The following is a 22,943-nucleotide window of genomic DNA, read 5'->3' as shown; positions in this document are numbered from 1 at the left end:
GATGATGGTCAATGTCGACCAACTTAGATACTGTAGACGGGTCACGGGTTTAAGGATATCAGACCTACATATCAAACTTTTTGTTGTACATACATACGTAAACATAGAAGAATTGTACATGTCTACAACTATGCTATCACTTCACAGCGAAAATGGTGCGATGCCGTCTACGGCAACAGTCAAAATCATTCAAAGTGAGATTATCGAAACCAAAGAACGAGTCACGACATACCGGACAATAGAGTAGATAGCACATACTCTTCCATCAATCGGATCACGTTCGATCCCCGTTGAGGAACTTGGCCATGAGCATGTTGACCTCTTTGTTGATCCGATCTTGATCTTGAGCTTTGATGAGCTACCACAGCGTTCAATTCGAATAAAGTTAGAGCAGCTTTCGATCCTTTGCCAGTGGTCGTCTCACCTGCTCTCGACATCTTTCTTGGGACTCTCGGATCCGTTTCTTGAAACCTTCGATCTCTGCGGCTTGTCTTTCCACTAATACTTCATCGTCAGGCTCATCTGAAGTTGTTGATTTAAAAGTTGTACGTACAAGCAGCATCGAAATCTTTCTTAGCCTGTACCATCAATTGTTTTTTCTCTTCCTTGATCGCGTGAATTTGTCTCATGACCTCTTGGAATTTCTGCTATCGACGTCATAAGGAGTCTTATCAGCTGATGATTGTATATATCTGAGATTTGGAAGGGCAATATACCTGCTTGTGTGCCACATGAGCCATGGCGAAGTCCCATCTTTCTGCAGTCTGTTGGGCGAGTCTCGCTTGAGCTGCTTCAGAAAGCTTCAGTTGCTCGCTAAATACGTGGGAAATGTCATCAGCGATATGGATGTTCGGTATTGCGTGTACTGACAGGATGATATCTTTTCTGAAAGGTTCCAACGCATTCTGGAATGCTTGGTTGACTGTGTAGGTCACCTCGTTGAGGGAACTGGTAGATTGGGCTTGAAGCTTGTCGAAGGGGGCTATGGCATCACTCATATCAGCTTTCCGTCTGAATCAAAAACAAAACGGTGTCGTACCCACCAGTCAGTGCATTGGCGAGTTTCTCCCTATTTACGCAATTGTATCAGCTTTATCCAATCACTTGCGTAGAACAAAAGACTAACGCTTCTTCCACTACAGCAATCTCATCCTCTTCCTCCGAATCATCCCAATTCTCCATGACCCTCTCCCAGATGTTTCTCACTTTTCTCATATCTGACACATCATCTTTTCCAGGATTATCGAGATCGGTCCCATCCTTTCGTAGGTATTTGGCAGAATCTTCCAGTATTCTCCTCAACTGTTTGGACTTTATTCGATCAACCATCGCAATGATTACTTCTTTCTGGTGTTTCATATCGGAGTCTGAGTTCGAGTTGGAATTTCTCGTGCTATGTTCCATCACATCTTCATCTTCATCGCTGTCCTGATCCTGTGAGGAAGAAGAGGAAGGTGACGAGTCGGAACTCGTATCGTCGGGATCATCCTTCTCCGCTTGTCCCTCACTGACGGTCGAGCTATGTTTGATACCCGATGTACGTCTTGTACTTAATGTCGGTTTGCCAGTCTTACTTGTTCTTGGCTTTTTAGTTTTAGGCGGTGGAGTAGTTCTACTGTCAATTGAGGAAGGTAATCGGGAACGTTTAGCTGTATTACGAGGCATGGTGAGTGATACTCGGTTCTTCTTAAGATGAGTAAATGGGGTTGATAGGATTGTCAGTATCGGTTCGGTGTATACTTTCCATTGATATGGTATGTGATGTTAAGATTTGAGGGATGAGAAGAGGGAAGAAGAGAAGAAGGATGGTATACAGCGATGACTGTTTATACGAGTATATCCCATGCTTGGTTCAGTCAGAGTGGGTCTGTGCGTGATCTTCTTTGGATGTGGCTGACTGGACCTGACGTGTGCTTGAGTGTGTGCGGTACAGTAGGTGATCTGTGCGCTATTGGTGTGACTGTGTGGGTCTGTGCGTTGCACGGATCATCCAATCTGACTGAGCAGTGAAGTGAACTGGATGAATATGAATACTTTTGATGTCTATCCGATCTCGATTCCTTCTATCTGTCTTCCCATCTCACCCTCGACTCAAAAGAGTATAATAATCAAACATCATCAGTGAGCCGACGATAGTATCATCCTGGTCAAGCAGGATCGCAATAGCAATAGCTAAATCGACAGCTTCAGGATCGAGTCGTACAGAACAGAAGACCGCTCTCCTTATCCACGGTGTTCTCCGACGATAACCAGCCAAAATGTCATCCCGAGCTAATAAAGCTACCATGCACGAGTTGAAGCTTAGGAGGTTGATGGAGCACAACCATAGATTGAGAGAGGAATTAGCTAGACCTAGGGTAATGGTCAGTGTAGCCAGTTTGAAGTGAGTAAAGATCATCTCTCCTTGCCTTGTGACGACAGATATAGCTATATGCTGGTAGAAAGGGATAGGAGGTCAATCAACAGATAGGTCGCGAAAGGTTGAAAGAAAATACGAGTTGGAAGGAAATGCTGATTCCTGTTTGGGTGGTGCATTAGCTTAATCAATCATTGTCGATCCACCAAAGACCCTCTCGTGAGTAGGGCGCACCCTTCAGCTGTCCCCTCAGTCATCACTTGCCCTGATGTATTAGCTGACTAGATCCAATCCTCGCGCAGATCCCATCCCTCTGGGGTCCACTTCAAAAAGGTGAAGATCCCTACGCTCCAGTAGAACAAGCAGGCTGTTGTTCCTGTGAGTTGTTCTCCCTCCATCTCTGTAGCAGGGCATAAGACTGACATCTATTCCTACTGTATCGCAGTAATGTAAGAACATCTCCTGATTCCCATTGGGTCCATTTCAAGTCTTCGGCAGGGAATTGCTATATTTCACACAGCCTGGTCCCTCTTTAGGCGGTGGTCTTGTTGGTCTGCCATGTCAATCCCTTTCCTTCTCCTTTCTCGCTTTCACTTTTCCTGATGCCACGAGTAGAGTTATGCACCCTATATGTTTCCTTCTGAGTCTAAGTATATGGAACCAGTATCATACTTGATGATTGCTTCGTCTCTCGTACATTTGCGGGTCTGTGCGCCGATCAGTCGTTGTGGGTGTTAAGTGGAGGGCAGTACAAAATGGTCGTCCACTTAATCACTATCCGCACTATCCTCTTGATTGTTGTTTCGTTCTTCCACCGACTCAATAACTTTGTATACATACACTCGCCTACGACTTTCTGGTAAGCTTGCGTTTAGACTGGGTGCTCAATTTGGGACGTTCCTGTCCTTAACCTATATCGTCACCGCCTTGCCTCCGGACCTGTATTCTACACATACTCCACAATGCCAGATAATCTAGAGTACGAAGAAGAAGAAGAAGAAGATCTATTCGGGAACGATATCACCCAGGATGTGAATACCGCCGAACCTATAGCTACTGCCACGCCTGCGCCCGCACCTGCACCTTCACATCTGTCTTCTCCATCTATATCGAATAAAGCTGGACCATCTCGAATATATCCAACAACAACCCAAGCTGGACCATCGACAGGCAGAGTATACAAGAATGTAGATGATCGATTGAGGGAATTGCAAGATCTGAGACGGACGGGTAGGGATATCGGGAGTAAAGATCTTGAAATGGGCGCAAAGAGTTTGCGGGATCTTTGTATGGGTGGTGAGTGTTCCCTCATTACAAGATAAACCCTCTTGGGATTCCATCGTTCGATTGTAAATTTGGGATAACTGGAACTGATTGGAAAACCTCTGGCTGCTTGTGCTTTTCATAGTGATCAAGACCAACTCAGCGAGAATATGGGATATAGGCGATCTAGAATACCCTTTGATCAAACCTTTGATAGACGAAGTTCCGATTGAACAATTACAAGAGATTGAAAGTAATTCACCAGTGAGTGAATTATACACGAGCACTGGCCTTGATTCACCATCTCCATCTCATTTAACACGAGAATGGATTATACAAGTGATTGAGATCCCTTAATCAATAGCATATCAAGAAAGATACGGATTGGCTATACGAGATTTTCCTCCTGCAGGATTACCCACTATTCCACGAGAGATGTCAGGATAGGCATGGTGAGCCTAGGACCTCAGGCTGGAGGAGGATGTACAAGGTGAGTCAACCAGCTTGTTTCGAGTAACGTCCACTCAAATGGCTCGCTATCTTTTTCTAGGATATAGCAGCTAACTCATTTGATTCGCAGAAAGCGAAAGAAGACTTCCACGTCCGTCAAACCCAGGCTGCCGATCGAGTAGCAGCGCGATACAAGCAATTAGAAGCGGAGAAAGCCTCAAAGAGGATAGTAGTGATGGATCGTATAATACCGGAAAAGAAATCTTCCAAGAGTGGATGGGGAAGAGGAACGGGTGGATTGAGTTCTTCAGGTGAGTCTATCTGTGGTTGTGTGCAGTGTTGGAGTTGGTATGAGGGACAACAGCTGAAGTCGGAAGAGTAGTTCCGAAACCACAAAGTGCAATCGCCAAAGCCCGTCTGGAAGCTCAGCGTGCTCGAGTAGCTTTGACTCACGCTTCTGGGAGATACATCCCTCCGACACCTCAGAGAAGGACGAACGAACCTACTCAATTGTTCAAAAACCCTTACCTCCCTACTAATCAGATTCAGACTCAGATATCTCAAGGACCCAGAATACCACCTCCCAAAAGATCGATACAATCTCAATCTCACGCTCAGGATCGAAGGATATCGGAACCTAGTTCACCTGTTTCATCTATACCTGGTTCTCACCCGATTATCAGAGAATCTCTCCCTAGCCATCTCAAAGATCGTACTAAGGATTCTGAGGGGATAAAAAAGAAGGAAGAACGGTTCAAGATTGATAGACCGACCACGAAGTTCAAAGAAGTTAGAAGATCTGTTGGAGAGAAATTTGTAGTTCCTCATTTGGAGAAAGAGAAACCAAAGGGGAAAGGAATGGTCATGGACTTTTTTGCTCCTCCACAGGCGGCTATAAAGTCTACAGCAGCAATGGGAACGAAAAGGAAAGAAAGGGCCGAAGAACCGAATGGAGAAGAAGGGATAAAGGAGAAAAAAGGTCATTCATCGTCTTCGCCACATAGACCCAATGCACATCCCAACAACCAACCTCATATATCAACTATTAACGTATCGAAATCAACTCCCTCACATAAACCAGTCAGTGCAGCTGTGCCGTCAGATAATGGGATTGGGATGGATGATGCGAAGATCAATAGTGTATTGTTTAGGAAGAAGAAAGCGGTCAGAGGCAAATGAAGAGGAAGTCGTAGTCGTATTTTGTACACTGTACAGATTAAAGTCACTTGTATATCACATGAATCATGCATATGTTTGTATCTGATACGAGTACTCTGTCATCCTTATGTAGTTTTCACATGGTCCCTCTGGAACTGTGTTAGTCCTCTTGATGATTTGCATTTAACGAGCTGAATTCTGAAAAGCGACAATTGCGTCTCTACACTACAATCTTTTGTAGTTATACATTACGTCTACACTCTGAACGATATTTACTATCCGAAACTTACAGTCAAGACTTGTCGAGGTCATTAGAGGTAAAGACGTATCTTTCTATTGTTACTGTAATCCTTTATGACTTCACTCCTTTGGGTTGCTATCTCCTTCTTTTGGGTTCTTTACAGGTATGAGAGTGCGAGTGAGGATGAACGGTTACATGGGATATCAAGAGTTTCCGACTCGATCACTGTACTGGACCTGACGGAAGTGATAGATATATCTTGCCCGTTTACAGCGTTCGTTAGTCACCTTCATCAATTTACATTCATAGAACATACTTCACTTGCGATCCATCTTTCCCTCCCAGATATTCAGAAATTATCGATCGGGGAAAACCAAAAGCGGTAAATCAATACCAACTGAATCCAATCCAGTATGTCAACTGGACAATCGTAAGTACATCTTTACGGTTCCATACCACTCAACTGTATTCGATCTCCTGTTGTAGTCAGCAACTGACTGATTCTGGTGTGAGTAGTCCTTCAAAAGGGTACATCAATTCCCCTCCAGGTGTTCAACCTGGGATGTCAACCACAGCTACTCCTACAGAGAGGAGGTTAAACAATTCTGAAAATTCAAGTTTGACTGCTGTTGATGATGATGGTAATAACAATAACAATGGACAAGTGTGAGTCAATCAGGAACCAACAATGTACTTGTACATGTACATTATGTCAAGTATATGTGAGATCTAATCTTCTTTCCGTATTTGTACTCTGCAGGATTCCAGGTCTATCACTCGCCTCTTCACCGTCTAACACCGGGACGAATCCCAAAAACAGTAAGACGAGATACGAACAATGGTACCCTGGTGATGCCTCTCATAATGGTAGACCAGCATGGTGGAATAAATGGTTTTGCTGTGGATATGGTCTGGGTTGTTTGTTGTGTCCTTGTTCGAGCTGGAATTGTAAATATGAGAGAAGTTGATTATGATAACTATCCTTCATCCAATCTTCGGTCTTGTTAAGAAGTAGAATTGATTAAGTAAACTGGATTAGATCGTTTTTTGGCTTTTCATTGTAAAAATTCTGTTAATGCGTTTGGTTTTGTTAGTTGCCCCAAGTTATATGTCGTTTCTATTCGATGCTTATAAATTAGGAGACTTCAATTGTGGAATATCAGTACAGCAAGTATACATTTTTGGTGAACTGCAGTGATATCTCATCGTAGACCTCATGATCCAGAAGAGATTAACAGATTCTCATGAATCATCACTTACAACGAATACTAAGATATACATATATGCGCTATTCTACATTGATCCCTTTTCAATCATTCACTTACTCCAGCTTCAGTCAACTTGATTCCCCATCCTTCCACCTTATCAAGACCCTTCCACAACGTGTGTCCTCCATCCATCGTATGACCATCCGCAGTCGATCGTTCTTTCTCGTGAAATATGATTTTACCCCTTTTCGAAGCCTTTCTACGACGATTCCGTCTAACGGGACCATCAAGTTGTTCGTCGTCCAGTATACTATTTACAGAGTTTTGAGCCGGCAAGGTGGGTATAGGCGGAGCAGGTATGGATAATGATGAGAGACATGTTAGACATGTATGATGTGTTATTGAGAATGAATTCCGATTAGCTAAGATCGTCATATTGTTCATCAGTCAACTATACTAGCTTGATTACTTGCTTGTAAGATTCGGAGATGGACTTACGCCTATTCCGTATTTTTGAGGTCAGACCTGGGATCAGGATCGTACCGCATGTTTTGCATAACGATCGTTTCAATGAGGGATCCCTATACCAATCATCCCTCAAACCATCAGTATGATCTCATAGAGAAGTCTCAATTGAGCTTGGTGTATATGGTGGATGTTGATATCCAGACTTACAGCTTCAGTTGATTATGTACAGACATGCCGTTCATTTCTCTGATATTCATTCTAGCCAATTGTCTGAGTTTCTTCGTCGTACCCTTCTCGACATCTTGACCTTCTTCATTCGTCATTCGTTCCTCTAAATCGTGTAAATGTGGTGAAGATGTTGTTTTATTTTCGATAGCTTTACGTTTCCCTTTTCTATCTATCTTGAGTTCCAGACCATCTTCACCGGAAGTGAAGCCTCGAGTTGATGTAGCTGCTGAGCTACCTGACCCAAGCGATTGTAAGAAGATGGAAGCTTGATAAGTGAAATTTATACGTTGAAATAGATCTTTTTGAGGTATGACTGGGTACACATCTTGCTTCGACTTTCCCTTTCCCTTGTTGTCATTCTGATCCTTCGACTGATCCACTTGCTGAGTCTTGTTCCTTGCCATGTTGAGCCGTCGATCGAGTGGAGTATAAACAATCGAAAGATAGATGATAATTTTGATGCACCTTGATCGTCCATGCTTTCAACATTTCTACGAGTACTGTTCTTTTCAGGTACCAATCCTTGCAAGGTTTATATCGGCGATGTCCGCCCCTGCATGACAACAACAACCCAGTAACAGATAAAAGATGAAAGATGAGAGAACAAGGATTCGTGATCCACATCCACGCTCATCCATCTTATCACAGATATTCAACCTGAGAAAAACCACCCACACCCACACCTGACAGATCTTGAAGAGACAACTGTCAATCCAATGGAGTCACATGCGTGTTACTTGTTGTCCCGGATGAATCGGTCATAATGTCAATACCTACAAGAGGAAGTGAGTCCTTTCTCACGTTGATCTCGCGATTACCATCACTGGAGTAAAATAGCTGATATGCTGTGAGGTAACCTCGACTCAGCTGGTAACCCCAAAGATCCGATATCATTAGATTCTTCAGATGAGGATAGACCAGGGTCGAGTCAAGCTGGACGTAAGTGTTCAACTCCTGAAACGAATTCATCCTTCCAGATTAACTGAAGTAATGATTGATTGTGCGTAGCTTCAAGTGCAGCAGCAAGATCTGGACGACCAAGCTCAACTACGAGACGAGCTAGTCTACCAAAATCGAGTCAATGTATGTCCCCTTCACTCACTCTCATTGAATTGCAGGTATTGATATCTATTTGTCGATTACAGTCGTAGATCTCACATTAGACGACTCAGGTTCAGGTTCAGATACTGCCCCCGCCTCCTCCTCTTCCAGACCACCTGCATCCTCATCAAATTCATCCAGAAAACCTCGAAGATCCATCCCAGTCAATACATATAGAGACGCGATAGACCTGAGTGAAAATCAGCCTATGGCTCGACCCTCCCGACCTGTCAAGGAAGAAGTGACGGGAGAAGTTGGATCTTGGCTCAATCCCGTTGTGTATGATCCCAATGTAGCCAAGTCAAAAATACAGCCAGTAGAAGCTCCAAGTGGATCATGGTTGAATCCTGCAACTTACGTCCCACCACCTAGTTCTCGCTCAATATCACTTAATACATCAGTAACCCAAGATGGAAGTTGGTTGAACCCTACTGTACTTGCACCTCCTCCTGAAGATTCACCGCCCAAAGAAGACTTTACTCTACCTCAATCTTGGACAGATCTAAGATCCCTTCCTTCAACTCCTGGACCAAATATCATGGCCGGACATGCACCTTCTCATACCCTTTCACCTCCTAAGCAAGATTTCGCCCTCCCTCAATCGTGGACTAATTTGAGTTCTCTTTCCTCGACTAATGGACTGAATACCCCGGCCGACCCTCTACCAAAAGATCCCATTGCTGGGCCATCTACGAGATCAACGAACATCTCCGAAATGGACGGGGCGGACCATATGGAATCTCTGATCGATCCTTTAAGCACTGCGCAATCCAACTCTGACGGATCTCAGTCAGCCCCTGACGCAAATATCCAGCCTTCTTCATCGATAAAAGAAGCAGACGATGGCGTAGCTGGGTCATGGTTTAATCCAGTGACACTAGAACCACCACAATCAGATCAACCCGGAACAGAATCAGAGTCCGGCTCATGGCTTAATCCTGCAACTTTACAGCCCAATATAAGCTATAAACGATCACCGTCACCCACAGAGCTAGTGAGGGAAGATGAAAAATCTAGGAAAGGGAAAGCTAGGAAAGTAGATTGGCCGCCGACGAACGTTGAACCTCAAAAGGAGCAAGCGGTTGTGATTTCTCCCCAAGCGATTAAGAAAGGTCCGAAATGGGTGACTGATGAACAACCTTCTCCCAAAAAGAGTCAACCTGTAGATGGATCAGAACAATCAGGCAAAGGGAAGAATAACAGCCCATCACCCTTGTCATTGGCGCAAAGGTCGGCCCCGGAGAAGACAGTCGAGCAAGATATAATCATGCAGGATGCAGATGTCCCCCCGGCTTTGCCGATACCACCTGTCGTCTCTGAAAATGACATACAAATGGAGGAAAATTCACTTCAGGATCACAACACCGTTTCCGATCCTCAAAACCTACCTCGGAACTCACCACCAGTATCGCAGATTTCTCCAGAGCCTGTCTTGGGGTTGCATCTGAATAATATTTTCCAATCATTGGTACCTCCAGAAGGATCGAGGGACCCATCTCCTGCTTTAATAGCGGACACTACTCTTCCAATGACAGCGGAACCCGTATTGGCGGCTGCTGCTCCAGTGGAACCAAAATTAGTGGAAACGACAACGGAAACTTTGACTATATCGGATGGCGAGGGTACAATGATGACATTGGATGCGGACGTGCAGATAACAGGACCAAGCACTCAGTATGACATACCTCAAGAGGAAATGGTTCCGTTGTCGGATCTAGCTGTCATGGATACCCCTAGATCACAGACTGAAGACTCAACACAGACGATACCTACGCATCAGGCAACGAAATCATCAACTCAGATGACACCTAAATCCTCTGCTGTCCCACGACCCACCTCGATGTTGGGCAAATCTCCTTCATCACCAAACAGAGATCGTCCCATCGAGCAGGGCTCGCCACGAATATTCACCGGGATCCCCATTCCCCAGACTCCAGAAATCTCGATGCCACAGACACCCCAGACTACTGACAGTCAAGAGGTAGACGCTGTTCTAGGCACTTTCATAATCAGCCCAATAGCTGAAATGCGCCCCGTGAATGCGACTCAAAATCATCAAATAGCCATTATCGACTCTCAAGCATCTCCGGCACAAGATGTCGGCCTTGCACGAGAGGAACCCACCCAACCTGATGCCATCGCAGACTCACCCACCATACATCCTCTCCCTTCAGCCTCATATAATCCTTCGCCTGAACCTTCTATCAGGGATGATACGTGGGATCCACAACCTCTTACATCGACAGCTCTGCAAGAGTCCCAGTCGAAAGGTTTCGATGTCAAGCCTGTATTGCCGGTGCCATCTGAACCGATCTCGATCACGTCGATACATGGTTCATCCTCCATGCACCCCATCGAGATCGATGACGATGATCTGGACTGTCTGACTAGCGACAAGGGGGATGAAAGCCCTATCAGGCAGGACATACTGGTCGAGAAGGAAGTAGAAGAAGTCCGAATCGGGATGGACGACGTGGAAATCGCACCTCTGCCCCAAGATAGTCCAGTAGAACTTGAACAAAGTGTTCGCCGTTCCAGCAGTGCTCCATCCATCGAAGAAATCACTGGAGAAGTTTTCATCCCGAAAGTTGGCGAATCTTCTCGATTGATCCCTCGTGCACCCCTATCAGAGCTGGATGAACGACAACCCATACCACGCGTTCGATCTCGATCCAATCGGAAGATCATCTCGAGCCCGGAGGATGAAAGGAGATCCTCCTCGTCCAGTGATCAGTCACCTACGCCGAAATTCGAAGTTGTCATCCCGACTAGGTCGAGAAATGCTTGGCGATGGATTGTGGAACATGATGGTGAATCCGATGTCGAGGACATGGTGGATGGGATCTCGGATGGTGCACCCTCTAGCGGGCCTTCCAATGCTGTTGAGCTGGTTGAATACAATGGATTTACAGTCCAAAGCTCCTACGAGTTCCCAATTGCAGGAGAAGTACACACCCCTCCGGAAACAGAAGAGATCGAATCCAACATACATACAGTCCTATCAGAGATTTTGCCCGATCCACTACCTCCATCCGATCGAATTGGTCGAGCGAACCGAATGTTGAATACGAAGTTGATAGATGAGTGGAATCGACGTAAACCCCACTTGACCAATAACCCTTCATTGCATCGAGCAGTGTTCGAAGCTTACATGGCTCAAAGTACTTCGATTGACGAACCTCAAGCGGACGAGATCAGAGTAGTCAATGATATTGATGGTGAAGGTGCACCACCCGATTTCGAATTTCAATATTCCAACGATATGCTCTATAACCCTGACGTTCCTGACCCAGAATTAGGAGTAGGATGTGATTGCGATGGGCCGTGCGATCCGAACAATAAGAATTGTAGTTGTGTGAGAAGACAGGAATTGTATTTCTATGACCTAGGAATGAAAGGATTCGCTTATGATGAGTGAGTGTGTTGTCCTATTCTTTCGTGAGAGAGAGAGAACGGTGAAACCATGATGTTGATTGGGATCATGTGCCCTGCCCTGCAGACTAGGACGAATCAAAGAGACTTCTGTTAGTGTTTGGGAATGCGGTAAAAATTGTGGTTGTCCACCTGAATGTGGGAATAGGGTGAGTAGAGGCCCATAGAGCTGGATTGTTTTGTTAACGGCATGACACTGATTACATCCGGGCTGACTGATAGATCATCCAACGTGGTCGAGGTCAAGATACAAAGATCGAATTGTTCAAAACCAGATGGAAGGGGTGGGGTGTAAGAGCCAGAGCACCCATTGCGGCTGGTACTTTTCTGGGTATCTATGCTGGGGAATTGATTACTGAGCAGGAATCGGAGGAGAGAGGGAAATTGTATGCTCAGATCGGTAGAACGTAAGTCACCTCTGTACACCATCTATCTTTCCTGATCTGTCCTGATCGTAAACAGCTGCTGGTGCTGATGAGTCTATCGATCATATAGATACCTATTTGACTGCGATGGTTGGCAAATCGCACACCCACCTTCAGGTCTATCACGTATAGATTCCAGATCGGCAGAACTGGCAGCACTCGCCGCTCAGAGAGCAAAGATCGCAGCTGAAGAAGCTGATGATCCGAGTTATGTCTATTCTGCTTATAGTGGTGAGTTAGCTTGTCTGAATGCTACCTTACCTACAGCAATAGCTGACGGAATATTGATAGTGGATGCCTTTCATTATGGGGTATGTCCATCTTTCATAAGATGTTGTTGCTCAAACTGACTGACGAAATGACATTATGGCCTTGGCTTCGACGGTCTTTCAGAATGTGAGTTGGGTGACTTATGTGACGAACAGGTATTGGTTGCTGACTGACGATGTTGAAATCGATAGTTCACGCGATATTTCGTACGTTGGCTGCATATCTTTCGAGGTCCGATACGTAGCTGATGATGGAACGGTGCACAGAATCACTCATGCGATCCTAATTTAGCTATCACGCAAGCTTATGTCAAGGTGAGCTTACATTCCTACCAATGCAATCCAACTGCTAACATACATGCTTGTTAATAGGACTTCCATCCTGAACGACCTATGTGAGTGCTGGGATAAGAGCATTCATGATAATGTGCGTATACCAGCTCACTCGTCAACTCAAATTTAGCCTCGTTATATTCGCTCGACGTCCTATCGCACGTAACGAAGAGCTCTGTATATCGTATAAAGGATTACCTGTGAGTTTTCACGACCACGACTATCGAATCTTCACAACAACATGATGTATAAAAGGCTATACTGATTTGTTGCTGATTTTAGGACGACGACGAAATTCCAATCCCGACACCTCAACCCAAATTGACCACTCGAAATGCCAAAGCTAAGAAATCCAAAACTTCCGCTTCGGCTCATATTACCCCTACGACCAAAGGTAAGGTCGCAGCTAAAGATCGATGTATGTGCAAGACTGCTAGATGTGATGGGAGAATGTTCAATTATGGTGGATAAGATGGTCCACCTATCGAGAATATCACGAAATTGTATCCCCCAAAGCACTTGCTTTTTTTCGCCAATTATTCTTAACTTGTTCTGCTGTGATGTTGAGATGATGATAATAGTACAATACGTTGCATTGGTCCTATCTGTACTATATAACTATACGAAGTAATTGAAATGCTAAATTCATGCATCTATTATTGTATTTCCTTCTTGTCCTGCTCCTTCCCCTACGGTTGTGTTCCGCTGATTATTGTCTTCATCTAACGTCGATGAAATGATCTTCGTGGGTATTGGGATATAAGGTGAATCTTCGCCCAATGCTTGATCTAAAGCTGATTGTAATTCAAGTAACAATTCTTCTGTAAGTGTACAAATCAAGTACCAATGAAATGTGTCAGCTGCACTATCCCAATTTGTTGTCTAGAGAGCAAAGGTATTGGAAACTGACCTGATTGAGCTAATGCTATTTTGTACTCTTCGTTGGCTGTCGATAACTCTTCTTGTAATTCTGATAATCTGGTGGCCTACGAGATATCAACATCAGTTTCATGGATTAACTTAGGTTACACGGGAACATCTTGCTCTACATCAAGATAGATATGTTTGAATGTATGGGAGAAAGAGTAGAGAGAGAGTGAGATGTTCTACTCACCCTTTGAGAGCTATCATCTTTCTTTGGTAGATTGGCTATCAATGCTTTGATATCTTTGCTTCTCCTTACTATATCATTCACAAACGTTTCTATCGATGCTGTCAATTTCCATAACACATAAAATCAACAATCAGCTATTCATTCGCCGATGCGAACGGGTGGGGAAAGCTGGAAAAAAGGGGACTCACCTTTGTATTCTTGTCTGTTGGCTGCAAGGGGAGTTTGGAGTGTAGTAGGTATCGTGTTTGAAGTTTGTTCAAACTCCGTTCGTTTTGTTATATAATCTATTGATGTGGATGTTATCGTCAAGAGCTGAATTGATAACAAGCATATGAATAAGCCATTGTTACAGGAAGCAAATCCATATGGAATATCGAATATCGAATATGTATATGTATAGTATAGGAGTTTACACCTACATCAAGGATAGCATCCTGTAATTGTGTTATCCGGTCCTACATCATAACAATCAGCTCAACGACCATAGTAACACCACAAGCGACGGTGTGGATGTTATGGACGGGGAGTATAGACTCACCATGTCAGTGGATAACTCTTCGTTGAGCATCTCGCTTCTGATATGAAAAGCGATCCAATCCAACCTAAGCTCGATTTTGGTGGTCTATCGGCTAGCGTTCCATGGAGGACGAAGATGATCTGTTGAGGTGTTCGTTGTGAGTCAAGTGAAAGCTGTAAATGATATGGTCAGCTGTTACTTTTTAAGAAGGGCGGAGCAAAAGCTGACCTTTGGTTGTGGTATATGTATGTTGGATCTTGTCCACCCAATGACAAGAAGGAAGAAGAAGAGGAAGAAGACGAAGAAGAACAGAGAGACCAAGCAGGATGGATGGATGTAAGTGGTTCTTTCCGTCGGAAAGAAGCGAAGAAATCAAAGGTCAATCAACAACAACAAACGCTCAGTCCATCAAGACCTCTCTCTACTCAACCTTCCAAATCACAATATATGACATGCAAAGCAGATGAAATATACTTGATAGCTGAACTAGACTACGATATGTCACCCTCAACAGATCTCTACGAAACCTTATCATCCCTTCTCAACCCTCTCGCCTTGTCAGGTAGACATCGATCGACATCCGAGATATCAGATGGACTCAAGAGGATACGGAGGATAGTATTGACAGAAGGAATACCAGAGAGGGTAAGCCAGCTGACTCCATATTACTATGCCTTCAGATATATACATCAGAGACAAGCTGACATCTAGTGTGCTACCTGTAGCTTGGAAAACCCTCTCTCAGACCGAAGATATGGAAATTAATGTTAAAAGTCGATAATCTCAATGCGGAAGATTATTTGAGATGGGTATCGATGGGACCTTCATCAGACAGTCATAAGAGTGAGCTTATATAGTCCCGACCCGATCTCATACTCTTCACCCATGATGTCTCTTCTGACATCCAAGCTGATATTTATGATTCGGAAATCGAGTACAGTCAAAAACGATACATTCCGAACGTTAGCTACTGACATGCAATTCAAAGGGAAAGTAAAAGAAGATATGTTGATTAGGTTATTGGAAGCCTTTGTATGGAAGATAACATGTATGTATGGTTCCCATCAGCTTCACACTGGATTAATTGAAGACTTAAGCTGAGCTGATAATGCTCATTCGACTAGCTTCTGAGCTGGAAGATGAGGGACAACCATTCAAATATGTACAGGGTGAGTGATTTCAACACCCACTCGACCAAAATCAGACACGTACATACTCTGACCTTGGTCAATGATGATTGATGTCTACCTAATACATTACAGGGATGAACGTCCTCTCAGCTCCATTCCTATACGCCATGCCCTCCCAGCTCGAAGCTTTCGCCTGCTTTTCCATATTCATAGAGAACGGTTGTCCTTTGTACGTCCAACCTTCTCTGAAAGGTGTTCATGAGGGCTTGAAGGTGAGTCTCTACGTACTTAAATGGCTTCATCAGCTGATATTCTTGGATGCAGTTACTAGATAAATGTCTGGAAATTGTCGATCAGGAATTGTACGATAAATTGTCGAGTAAGAATTTGAAAGCTGAGATATATGCTTTTCCATGTGAGTGTATTACACTGTCAATAGACTTCTTGATCAGTTTGGAGACTCAAAGTTGGTGTAAATGTTCTGTATATGCAATGCTGATAAGATTGATTTGACCGACTTAGCTGTCATGACTCTATGTGCCTGTACACCACCATTGGAAGAAGTCCTGAAATTATGGGAGTTAGTGTGATCTCTATCGAAAACTCATTAAATAGCTAACAATCAGCTAAATCAACAAATTATTGGTTTTATAGTTTCCTACTCGCTTTCGGAATACATCTCAACGTCCTATGTGTAATAGCACAGTTATTATTGATGAGACAGGAATTGATGGATTCACCTTCGTACGTTTACTTCCTTCTGTTCATCACTGTAAGGATGGTTGTTGATCCATTATTTTACAAAAGCCCGATGAAGATCCTCCGAACGTTCCCTCCGTTAGATGCAAGACCAGTAATAGGTATAACAGTGGCGTTAGTCAAAGATATACCAGAAGATCTGTATAGAGAATTGGTCAATCATCCTTTTTCTTCCTGATTGGTGCAGGTGTACATAACGACCACGGCAATCTTGATGAGTTTGATGAATACATAATGATATAGGCGAATCATTCACACACAAAAAAGTATATAAGACATCTTTCACTTTCCTATGTATATTCATGTATATATGTATCTTTGTATAAATGCAAGGTAAATAAATGGCAATCCAGAAATCCAATAATAATGAAATTTACACTGAATTGTGAACTAAACATTATATTCCTTCTTCAACAAGTCATTATAATACATCACATTCGTCACAATCATTCATTTCGTTAAAAAAGTCATTATCATCAATGTGATCGTCAAAAGTCGTTCCATCGTATCATGATTATATCTTCCCTCCCAAATCTCTTTTCCGACTACTAACCAAATTCCCACCTCTTCCTACCGTAGCAGCTTTTCCCGTTAACCTCCCTGATCCGACTACACTGGTCGGGGTGGTACCTCCTGCTGCACCACCTCTGAGTCCGGTCGCCGGACTTCCACCTCTTAGTCCTGATCCTCTAGGCGTACTAGTAACTCCCCTAAGGGACGATACTGATCCTCTAGAAGGTACTCCTGTACCTCTTGTTCCTCCTCTTCGAACGGACGAAATGGATTTACCTTCGGCTGAATCCATTCCTAGACCAAGGCCTACACCTGAGGATGTAGGAGGTCCCTCACTCTTACTCTCGTCGAACGCTCTCCATAATCCCACCACCGAATCTTCTTTACTTGGCATTTTCCTGATCTCCCCATTATCTTGCATATCATTATTACCATTATCGTTATCCTCATCAGCCACCTTGGTGGAAGAAGTCGTAACCGTACGTCCCAAAGCGGTTTTGTTGACATTAATATTCGAATTAGAAGTTCCAGTCATTGACGATCTACCTATAGGTATTCTCCTTCCCTCACTACCACTTCTATTATCATTGTTCATTTGGGACAACCTCGTTCCTCTGACGGATCCGACTTGCGAAGCAGGTGTAGACGCCCGTCTGGTTGTACTGGTAGTTGATAAACCAGAATTCCAAGCTGGTCTTGAAGCAGTCGCAGATGCTATACCAGCCGTATGTAATGGTCTCAGTCCACCGCTCATCGTCGTACCTGAAGTAGGAGGTAATGATCTTCTAGCTTTACCTGCAGCACTTGCTGATCTATCTCCTACCACAGGTGGTCCTTCCGTATCACTAGCAGCATGATGATGATGGTTATGGTTGAGATCAGGTGATCGAAGTCGATTGGCAAATTTCGCATTAGCAGCTTGACCACCTACATGACCACCCGATAACCTTCTCGTTAAACCAGGTTGGGACGTCGTCCTTCTTCCTACTGACCCGATGTTCCTACCGGGTTTGGTAGCTGATGTGGATGCGGATGTAGGTGGAAGTGATTGTCTAGTTTTCGGTTTCGCTTTCAAATTGGGTTTCACCTGATCACCGTCTTTAAATGCGAATGACATTTCGGATATACCATCTGATATCACTGACATCGTATCATCGTCTAATCCATTTCCATTACCGGTACCTTTGCGTGATCTGAACGATTTAGTTGGGGAAGGATTGGCTGAACCGTCCACTGTCTTCAAAGGGACCTTCGTAGGCGTAGCGTGAGGTGTACCTGCTATAGAAGGTAGAGTGGGATATTTAGAGACAGGAGGTGATCGAGGTACCTCAGATAATCGTTGACGAGATGCAGAGATGCTAATTGGCACAGATCGGTTAGCTTATCGGCACCCACAAGGTTACAAGCTAACTTACTCGTTCATATCCAGGAGACCATCAGTACTGGGTCTAGACTTGAGATGCCACTCGTGGACTTTGACGAACTAGGGAGGCCAGCTCAATTAGCATTCAATAAGGTACAGAGCCTCTTTCCAGCTGGATTAACTCACTCTGTACAAATTCCTAGCTCTGACAGAAGCACTTCTTTTGCCCATCGTCGCATGTTTCTTGCCACTAAGATCATTTGAAGAGTCTGATTTGGTGGCTTTCTTGAAGCTCGCTATAGGCAGATGGGTAACACCGGTTTTCTCACATAGTAGAGAAACATCAGAGAATCGACTATAGAATTTATTCTCGTCAGTCCAATCATCACTGCCATGGGAATTTGACATCACTCACACGACCCATAGATCACTGTCCCCTCCGCCCTTCAAGATATCACTCAGTCTCTTGAAAGACTTTTTACCCTTTACAGACGTCGGTATATCCTTTTGTACTTTGAGATGACTACCTTCTGGTACGGGTAATTGAGTTTCGCCGATCAACATTCTATTGGGTTTCGGAGCCATGATGACCTGGAATGAATAATAGCATCAGCATTCCAGTATCATTTAGCTAAAATTCTCGTGATACTATGAGAAGGTAGTGATTTTGTCTACTTCTATAATCGACTTTTATCTTTCGAGTACCAACGCCGAATCATGCTTTTACATTCCGTGGTGAGACTCACCTTATCTCTTTCAAGCCCATCTATTCTCGCCCAAACATCCCTCGTCCTCTCCCTCTCTTCCTCATCACCCTTTTGATCTTCTATTGATCTCACAATCTCCTCAACTTGATCAACCATCGATAAAGTAGCTTCGTACTCTTTCAGACTAGGATCTGTGTTGAAAAGCAAGTTCTGAAACAATAACGGGTATTTTAACAATCTTTGGAAAGGTTTTGATAAACTGATCACTAGGCCTGCTTCTCCTTTTTCTGAAGCTAATTCTTCCAGACCCATCAGTCTTCGGCTCAGTATTCCAATATCACTCTCCTCCAGTCTCTTGGAGTTCCGCTTCGATCTGGTCGTTCCACTTCCACCCGAAATGTCCGAGAAGCGTGAGAGTGATTCGTCGACTTGAGATAGCGCACGTTCGAGATGGAGAACATAGGTTGAATATTCTCTTAGGATGTATGACTACGACAGACAAGAACGAATCATCAGTGATACGGATGTATAATTAGGATATGTTATAACAGTCAATATTCCACTCACATGAGCAGTGAATACATCTGCCAAACTCCTTACCAGAGGATATTGATTCTCGTATCTCTTCTTTAAAGCATTCGACAACTTGATATGTCCGTCTAAAATTCCTCCTGATAAAACAGTCAGAACTTTTTCCAGATCTTCAGGTAATTTAACATGCGTGCCACTGGCCGTAGCCGAACTCGGACCAATTGAACCTCCCGAACTGATCCTCGAGCTCGCTTTATGTAACTTGTTGTGAATACCAGGATGGTAAGATAATCTATTATCATTAGTTTTCAAGTCGGACTGAGAAGAATTCGAATGTTGTCTTGATGAAGAAGGGGGTGGTAGGGAATTATGATGACCTTTCTTCCCATTTAAACTTGATATACTAGCTTTATTCGTTAGACCCAAACCTGTGTTAGGTCTGCCGTTGGTTAGGATATTATAAGCGTTCATCCTCGCTGCACTCGATGGAGGAGGTCCATTCAAATTCAAGTTTAGATTTCCTCTAGCAATCGATTCATCATTCGGTGTCATAGGCGGTGCCGTACTGGTCGACGAATCGGATGGATATCTTTCACCGCTGTATCGCGGTGTTGTAGATGAGTATCTAGCGGCTATAGGTAGATTGACAAATGATTCGTTACCAGATAGAGCGGGAGAGGAAGGGGACATGGTACGAGTGATAATCGAAGGAGTGGGATCATATAGGTCTAGATGAGGCGAATTGGCTGATAAGGGAAGTAAAGATTTGCAGAATGTTTCGTTGAACTTGATGAGGTCTTGTACGTATCTAGCAGAACAGTAATAATGATTAGAAAATCACATCTGAAGAAGATCTATCGAGATGCCCTCCTAGCTCGATTCAAAGGGACATGACACAATCACTCACCTGTCTTCCGAACTGACGATCTCCCACAAAACTTCCTGTCTCGTCCTCTCTTTCGGACCGAGATTAGCTATCAGGTCATCTTCCGCCATTTCACTCCAGCTGTTTGGCTGAGGAAGGTAACTCATATTGCTCATCGCGCCCGTAGAAGCGTCCGATGGAGTAGGTGATAAGATCGTAGTAGAGCTTTTGGTGGGTGAGCTACTGGTCGTACCATTACCATGAGTGTTGAAACCCAAAGGTGGTAAAGAGGCTTTACGAAATGCCGTGGGGCGAATGACCAGCGAAGGTAAGAATGGCGAAGTCTGTCTTGATGTTGGTCTTGGTCGTTTATTGGTCGAATTAGTCGATTGAGATGTACCTGGTCTATCAGTTTGTGAAGCTGAAGGTGGTTTCAAAGCTGATGTAGAAGCTCTCTTTGAAGGTGATGTACCTCCTGCGATAGAAGAAGATGATCCCCTCCTCTCAAAATCTATCTTAGTAGCTTGATCTAATACCACGCTCGTAGTGGGCGTAGGAGCTGGTGATCTGAATGTAACTTTCTTCCCTCCTGGTCTGTCATGTATATCTCCAGACGCACTGATCGTCCCATGCCTATTCCTGTTCTCTCCCCTTGGCTCATCCCATAGTCCAACGACGGGCGATAGCAGTTCCGCAGAACCGGTGATAGAATGTGGTCTGGGATCGTCATATGTCAGATTAGGTGATGAGGAGGAATGCTGGTTACCTATGGGTGTCAGAGTCCGAGGGGGTGGATCAGGTGAAGAAGCGGAAGAGGAAGAAGTCGGCTTTTCACTGAGGTGATTCCTTGATAACACTTTCTTTAACTGCTTGTTCGTGGATGATGATGACTTTGATTTTGGATCAGATGGTGAGGATAAGTTTTCCTTCTCCCTCTCTTTGTTGGTGGATGCTGATGAGTTGGCTCTTGATGATGAACGAGAGTCGCTCGGACCACCTTTAAATCTAGAGAATAACGATTTCATCTCTGATGTGTTGGATGTGAAATGTATGACGAAGGTGATAAGTGGAGTACTATTTTGATTGCTGAAGGTTGTGATCTGGATATAGATGACTTATGTCTTGCTGCATTGGTATGAAAATTTCTCAGAGATTATAACATGAATTTCGGTAGTGCACCTATGTGTAAAGTTGCAGCTTCCAACGAAACCAGCTTCTGGGCGAATTTGGATCAGGGGGTAGCGCGAGATGGCCGAGGGATCAACAAGGTAACTGGATCGCAATGTCGAGGCAGAGCAGTTGTGTGCAAGCAAACAGATTAATGTATGGGATGTCAAGGGTGTCGTAGAGATATGATGTGAATGAGTGATGTAACCAGTTGGATGAAGGAACTCCATAGGTGTGTGGAAACCGCCGGGATAGAATCTCGCAGTGAAACAGTGAACACTCCACACAAATGGTAAAGTCTCTCTTTCATGCTGTGCAATACCAAAGGTTGATATGTACTGTAGTGGCCCTTGCTATCATTTTGTTCATACGCATGCATCGCTAGAAGATCTCGCAAGGCGGAAGAGGCATCTGGTATTACATATTGAACAAGTGGATCATCCAGAATTCAACTTCCGATCAAGCAAGCGGAAGATCGTCCAGTTTCAGTGATACAAGCCTAGAACAAGCAGTGCGACCCTGTCACATGGACGATCATCAGAGGAGGGCGATCATGACTCAAGTGCAGAATGAGGCAGATCCATCGATTTCATGACAAGATCCCATCTGACTAGAAGAGTAGAACATGACCGAGTGTCATGAGTGGATGTTGACAAAAATCAATCTGACTGTAAATGCAAACAAGTCAAACGAGGTCTGTGCGCGTCGTTGTATGTAGTCAGGTCAAGTGCCACATGTCATGTCGAATAACGTGGTTTGCTTGCTGACGTAACACTACTTGATCCGGGGGGTTGGTCATTTCGGGCATAGCAATTAGGGAATTGACTCCAGGGCCGCCGAGAGTGGAAAGAAGGGGGTGAGTGACGTTGATGGACGGATACATTACTGTTGCTACTACTCTACTCCAATCCAGATAAACGATGAGGTGACTGAAACTGTGCATACCTCATCACATAGCATTCATTGGCTTCCAACTCGCTATTTCAATCTCAATCAGTCGTACATCAACTGTATCCGATCCATTACCGGAATCTGGCATTGAAAGGATAGTCAAGGTGAGTTAGATCTACAGCACTCTGTTACCATGAGCAAACCTGACATTTGTTGATGCCTCGTTTTCTCCTTCTCTTTTTTCTGATGACGTAGCTTATTCTTCATCCTTCATCCCACAACCGACAATCTACAGTCCCCACTAAAATTGATATACACAACTCCATCAACGTGTTGCTTCCGACTGTTGCGCATTCACTGCTTGCTTCTCCTTCGTCACCAGAAATCTCTTCGCCCCTTCGACTGAGCCAACCCATCGACATATTCAATCACATATCGAATCAGACCAATTTTA

General features: G+C 44.1%; 9 protein-coding genes across 9 annotated transcripts; 5 read left to right on the top strand and 4 right to left on the bottom strand.

The window, feature by feature from the left end:
* Nucleotides 1-274: 274 nt before the first annotated feature.
* Nucleotides 275-1,665, bottom strand: I203_101464 (uncharacterized protein; the record flags this gene model as incomplete). Its single annotated transcript, XM_019148791.1, has 7 exons — nt 275-358; nt 425-498; nt 554-647; nt 717-813; nt 871-982; nt 1,044-1,069; nt 1,127-1,665. 7 exons carry the CDS (start codon nt 1,663-1,665, stop codon nt 275-277), a joined length of 1,026 nt encoding a protein of 341 aa, XP_019001810.1.
* Nucleotides 1,666-2,258: 593 nt separating this feature from the next.
* I203_101463 (uncharacterized protein) lies at nt 2,259-2,772 on the top strand (the record flags this gene model as incomplete). The annotated part of the gene is made up of 3 exons (XM_019148790.1): nt 2,259-2,383; nt 2,539-2,575; nt 2,659-2,772. The coding sequence occupies 3 exons, from the start codon at nt 2,259-2,261 to the stop codon at nt 2,770-2,772; spliced, it is 276 nt and encodes a 91-aa protein (XP_019001809.1).
* A 546-nt stretch (nt 2,773-3,318) lies between these two features.
* On the top strand, nt 3,319-5,248 carry I203_101462 (uncharacterized protein; the record flags this gene model as incomplete). Its single annotated transcript, XM_065516890.1, has 5 exons — nt 3,319-3,652; nt 3,765-3,883; nt 3,984-4,109; nt 4,200-4,380; nt 4,434-5,248. The coding sequence occupies 5 exons, from the start codon at nt 3,319-3,321 to the stop codon at nt 5,246-5,248; spliced, it is 1,575 nt and encodes a 524-aa protein (XP_065373708.1).
* A 633-nt stretch (nt 5,249-5,881) lies between these two features.
* I203_101461 (uncharacterized protein) lies at nt 5,882-6,436 on the top strand (the record flags this gene model as incomplete). Its single annotated transcript, XM_019148788.1, has 3 exons — nt 5,882-5,898; nt 5,985-6,134; nt 6,229-6,436. The coding sequence occupies 3 exons, from the start codon at nt 5,882-5,884 to the stop codon at nt 6,434-6,436; spliced, it is 375 nt and encodes a 124-aa protein (XP_019001807.1).
* Nucleotides 6,437-6,781: 345 nt separating this feature from the next.
* I203_101460 (uncharacterized protein) lies at nt 6,782-7,776 on the bottom strand (the record flags this gene model as incomplete). Its single annotated transcript, XM_019148787.1, has 3 exons — nt 6,782-7,098; nt 7,175-7,257; nt 7,352-7,776. 3 exons carry the CDS (start codon nt 7,774-7,776, stop codon nt 6,782-6,784), a joined length of 825 nt encoding a protein of 274 aa, XP_019001806.1.
* Nucleotides 7,777-8,135: 359 nt separating this feature from the next.
* Nucleotides 8,136-13,403, top strand: I203_101459 (uncharacterized protein; the record flags this gene model as incomplete). The annotated part of the gene is made up of 13 exons (XM_019148786.1): nt 8,136-8,157; nt 8,240-8,311; nt 8,381-8,455; nt 8,518-11,887; nt 11,973-12,054; nt 12,128-12,312; nt 12,401-12,561; nt 12,622-12,641; nt 12,792-12,806; nt 12,867-12,914; nt 12,972-12,994; nt 13,063-13,132; nt 13,215-13,403. The coding sequence occupies 13 exons, from the start codon at nt 8,136-8,138 to the stop codon at nt 13,401-13,403; spliced, it is 4,332 nt and encodes a 1,443-aa protein (XP_019001805.1).
* Nucleotides 13,404-13,577: 174 nt separating this feature from the next.
* Nucleotides 13,578-14,614, bottom strand: I203_101458 (uncharacterized protein; the record flags this gene model as incomplete). The annotated part of the gene is made up of 6 exons (XM_019148785.1): nt 13,578-13,753; nt 13,843-13,918; nt 14,047-14,144; nt 14,235-14,358; nt 14,466-14,501; nt 14,585-14,614. 6 exons carry the CDS (start codon nt 14,612-14,614, stop codon nt 13,578-13,580), a joined length of 540 nt encoding a protein of 179 aa, XP_019001804.1.
* A 447-nt stretch (nt 14,615-15,061) lies between these two features.
* Nucleotides 15,062-16,630, top strand: I203_101457 (uncharacterized protein; the record flags this gene model as incomplete). The annotated part of the gene is made up of 9 exons (XM_019148784.1): nt 15,062-15,208; nt 15,289-15,406; nt 15,504-15,611; nt 15,688-15,732; nt 15,826-15,965; nt 16,018-16,108; nt 16,216-16,273; nt 16,348-16,437; nt 16,501-16,630. 9 exons carry the CDS (start codon nt 15,062-15,064, stop codon nt 16,628-16,630), a joined length of 927 nt encoding a protein of 308 aa, XP_019001803.1.
* Nucleotides 16,631-16,966: 336 nt separating this feature from the next.
* I203_101456 (uncharacterized protein) lies at nt 16,967-21,456 on the bottom strand (the record flags this gene model as incomplete). The annotated part of the gene is made up of 7 exons (XM_019148783.1): nt 16,967-18,323; nt 18,381-18,448; nt 18,515-18,683; nt 18,744-18,919; nt 19,075-19,524; nt 19,603-20,374; nt 20,474-21,456. The coding sequence occupies 7 exons, from the start codon at nt 21,454-21,456 to the stop codon at nt 16,967-16,969; spliced, it is 3,975 nt and encodes a 1,324-aa protein (XP_019001802.1).
* Between the last annotated feature and the right edge of the window lie 1,487 nt (nt 21,457-22,943).

Source organism: Kwoniella mangroviensis (assembly GCF_000507465.2).
Source record: "Kwoniella mangroviensis CBS 8507 chromosome 1 map unlocalized Ctg01, whole genome shotgun sequence".
Taxonomy (NCBI): Eukaryota; Fungi; Basidiomycota; class Tremellomycetes; order Tremellales; family Cryptococcaceae; genus Kwoniella; species Kwoniella mangrovensis.
This window is presented reverse-complemented; position numbering and strand designations above follow the sequence as displayed.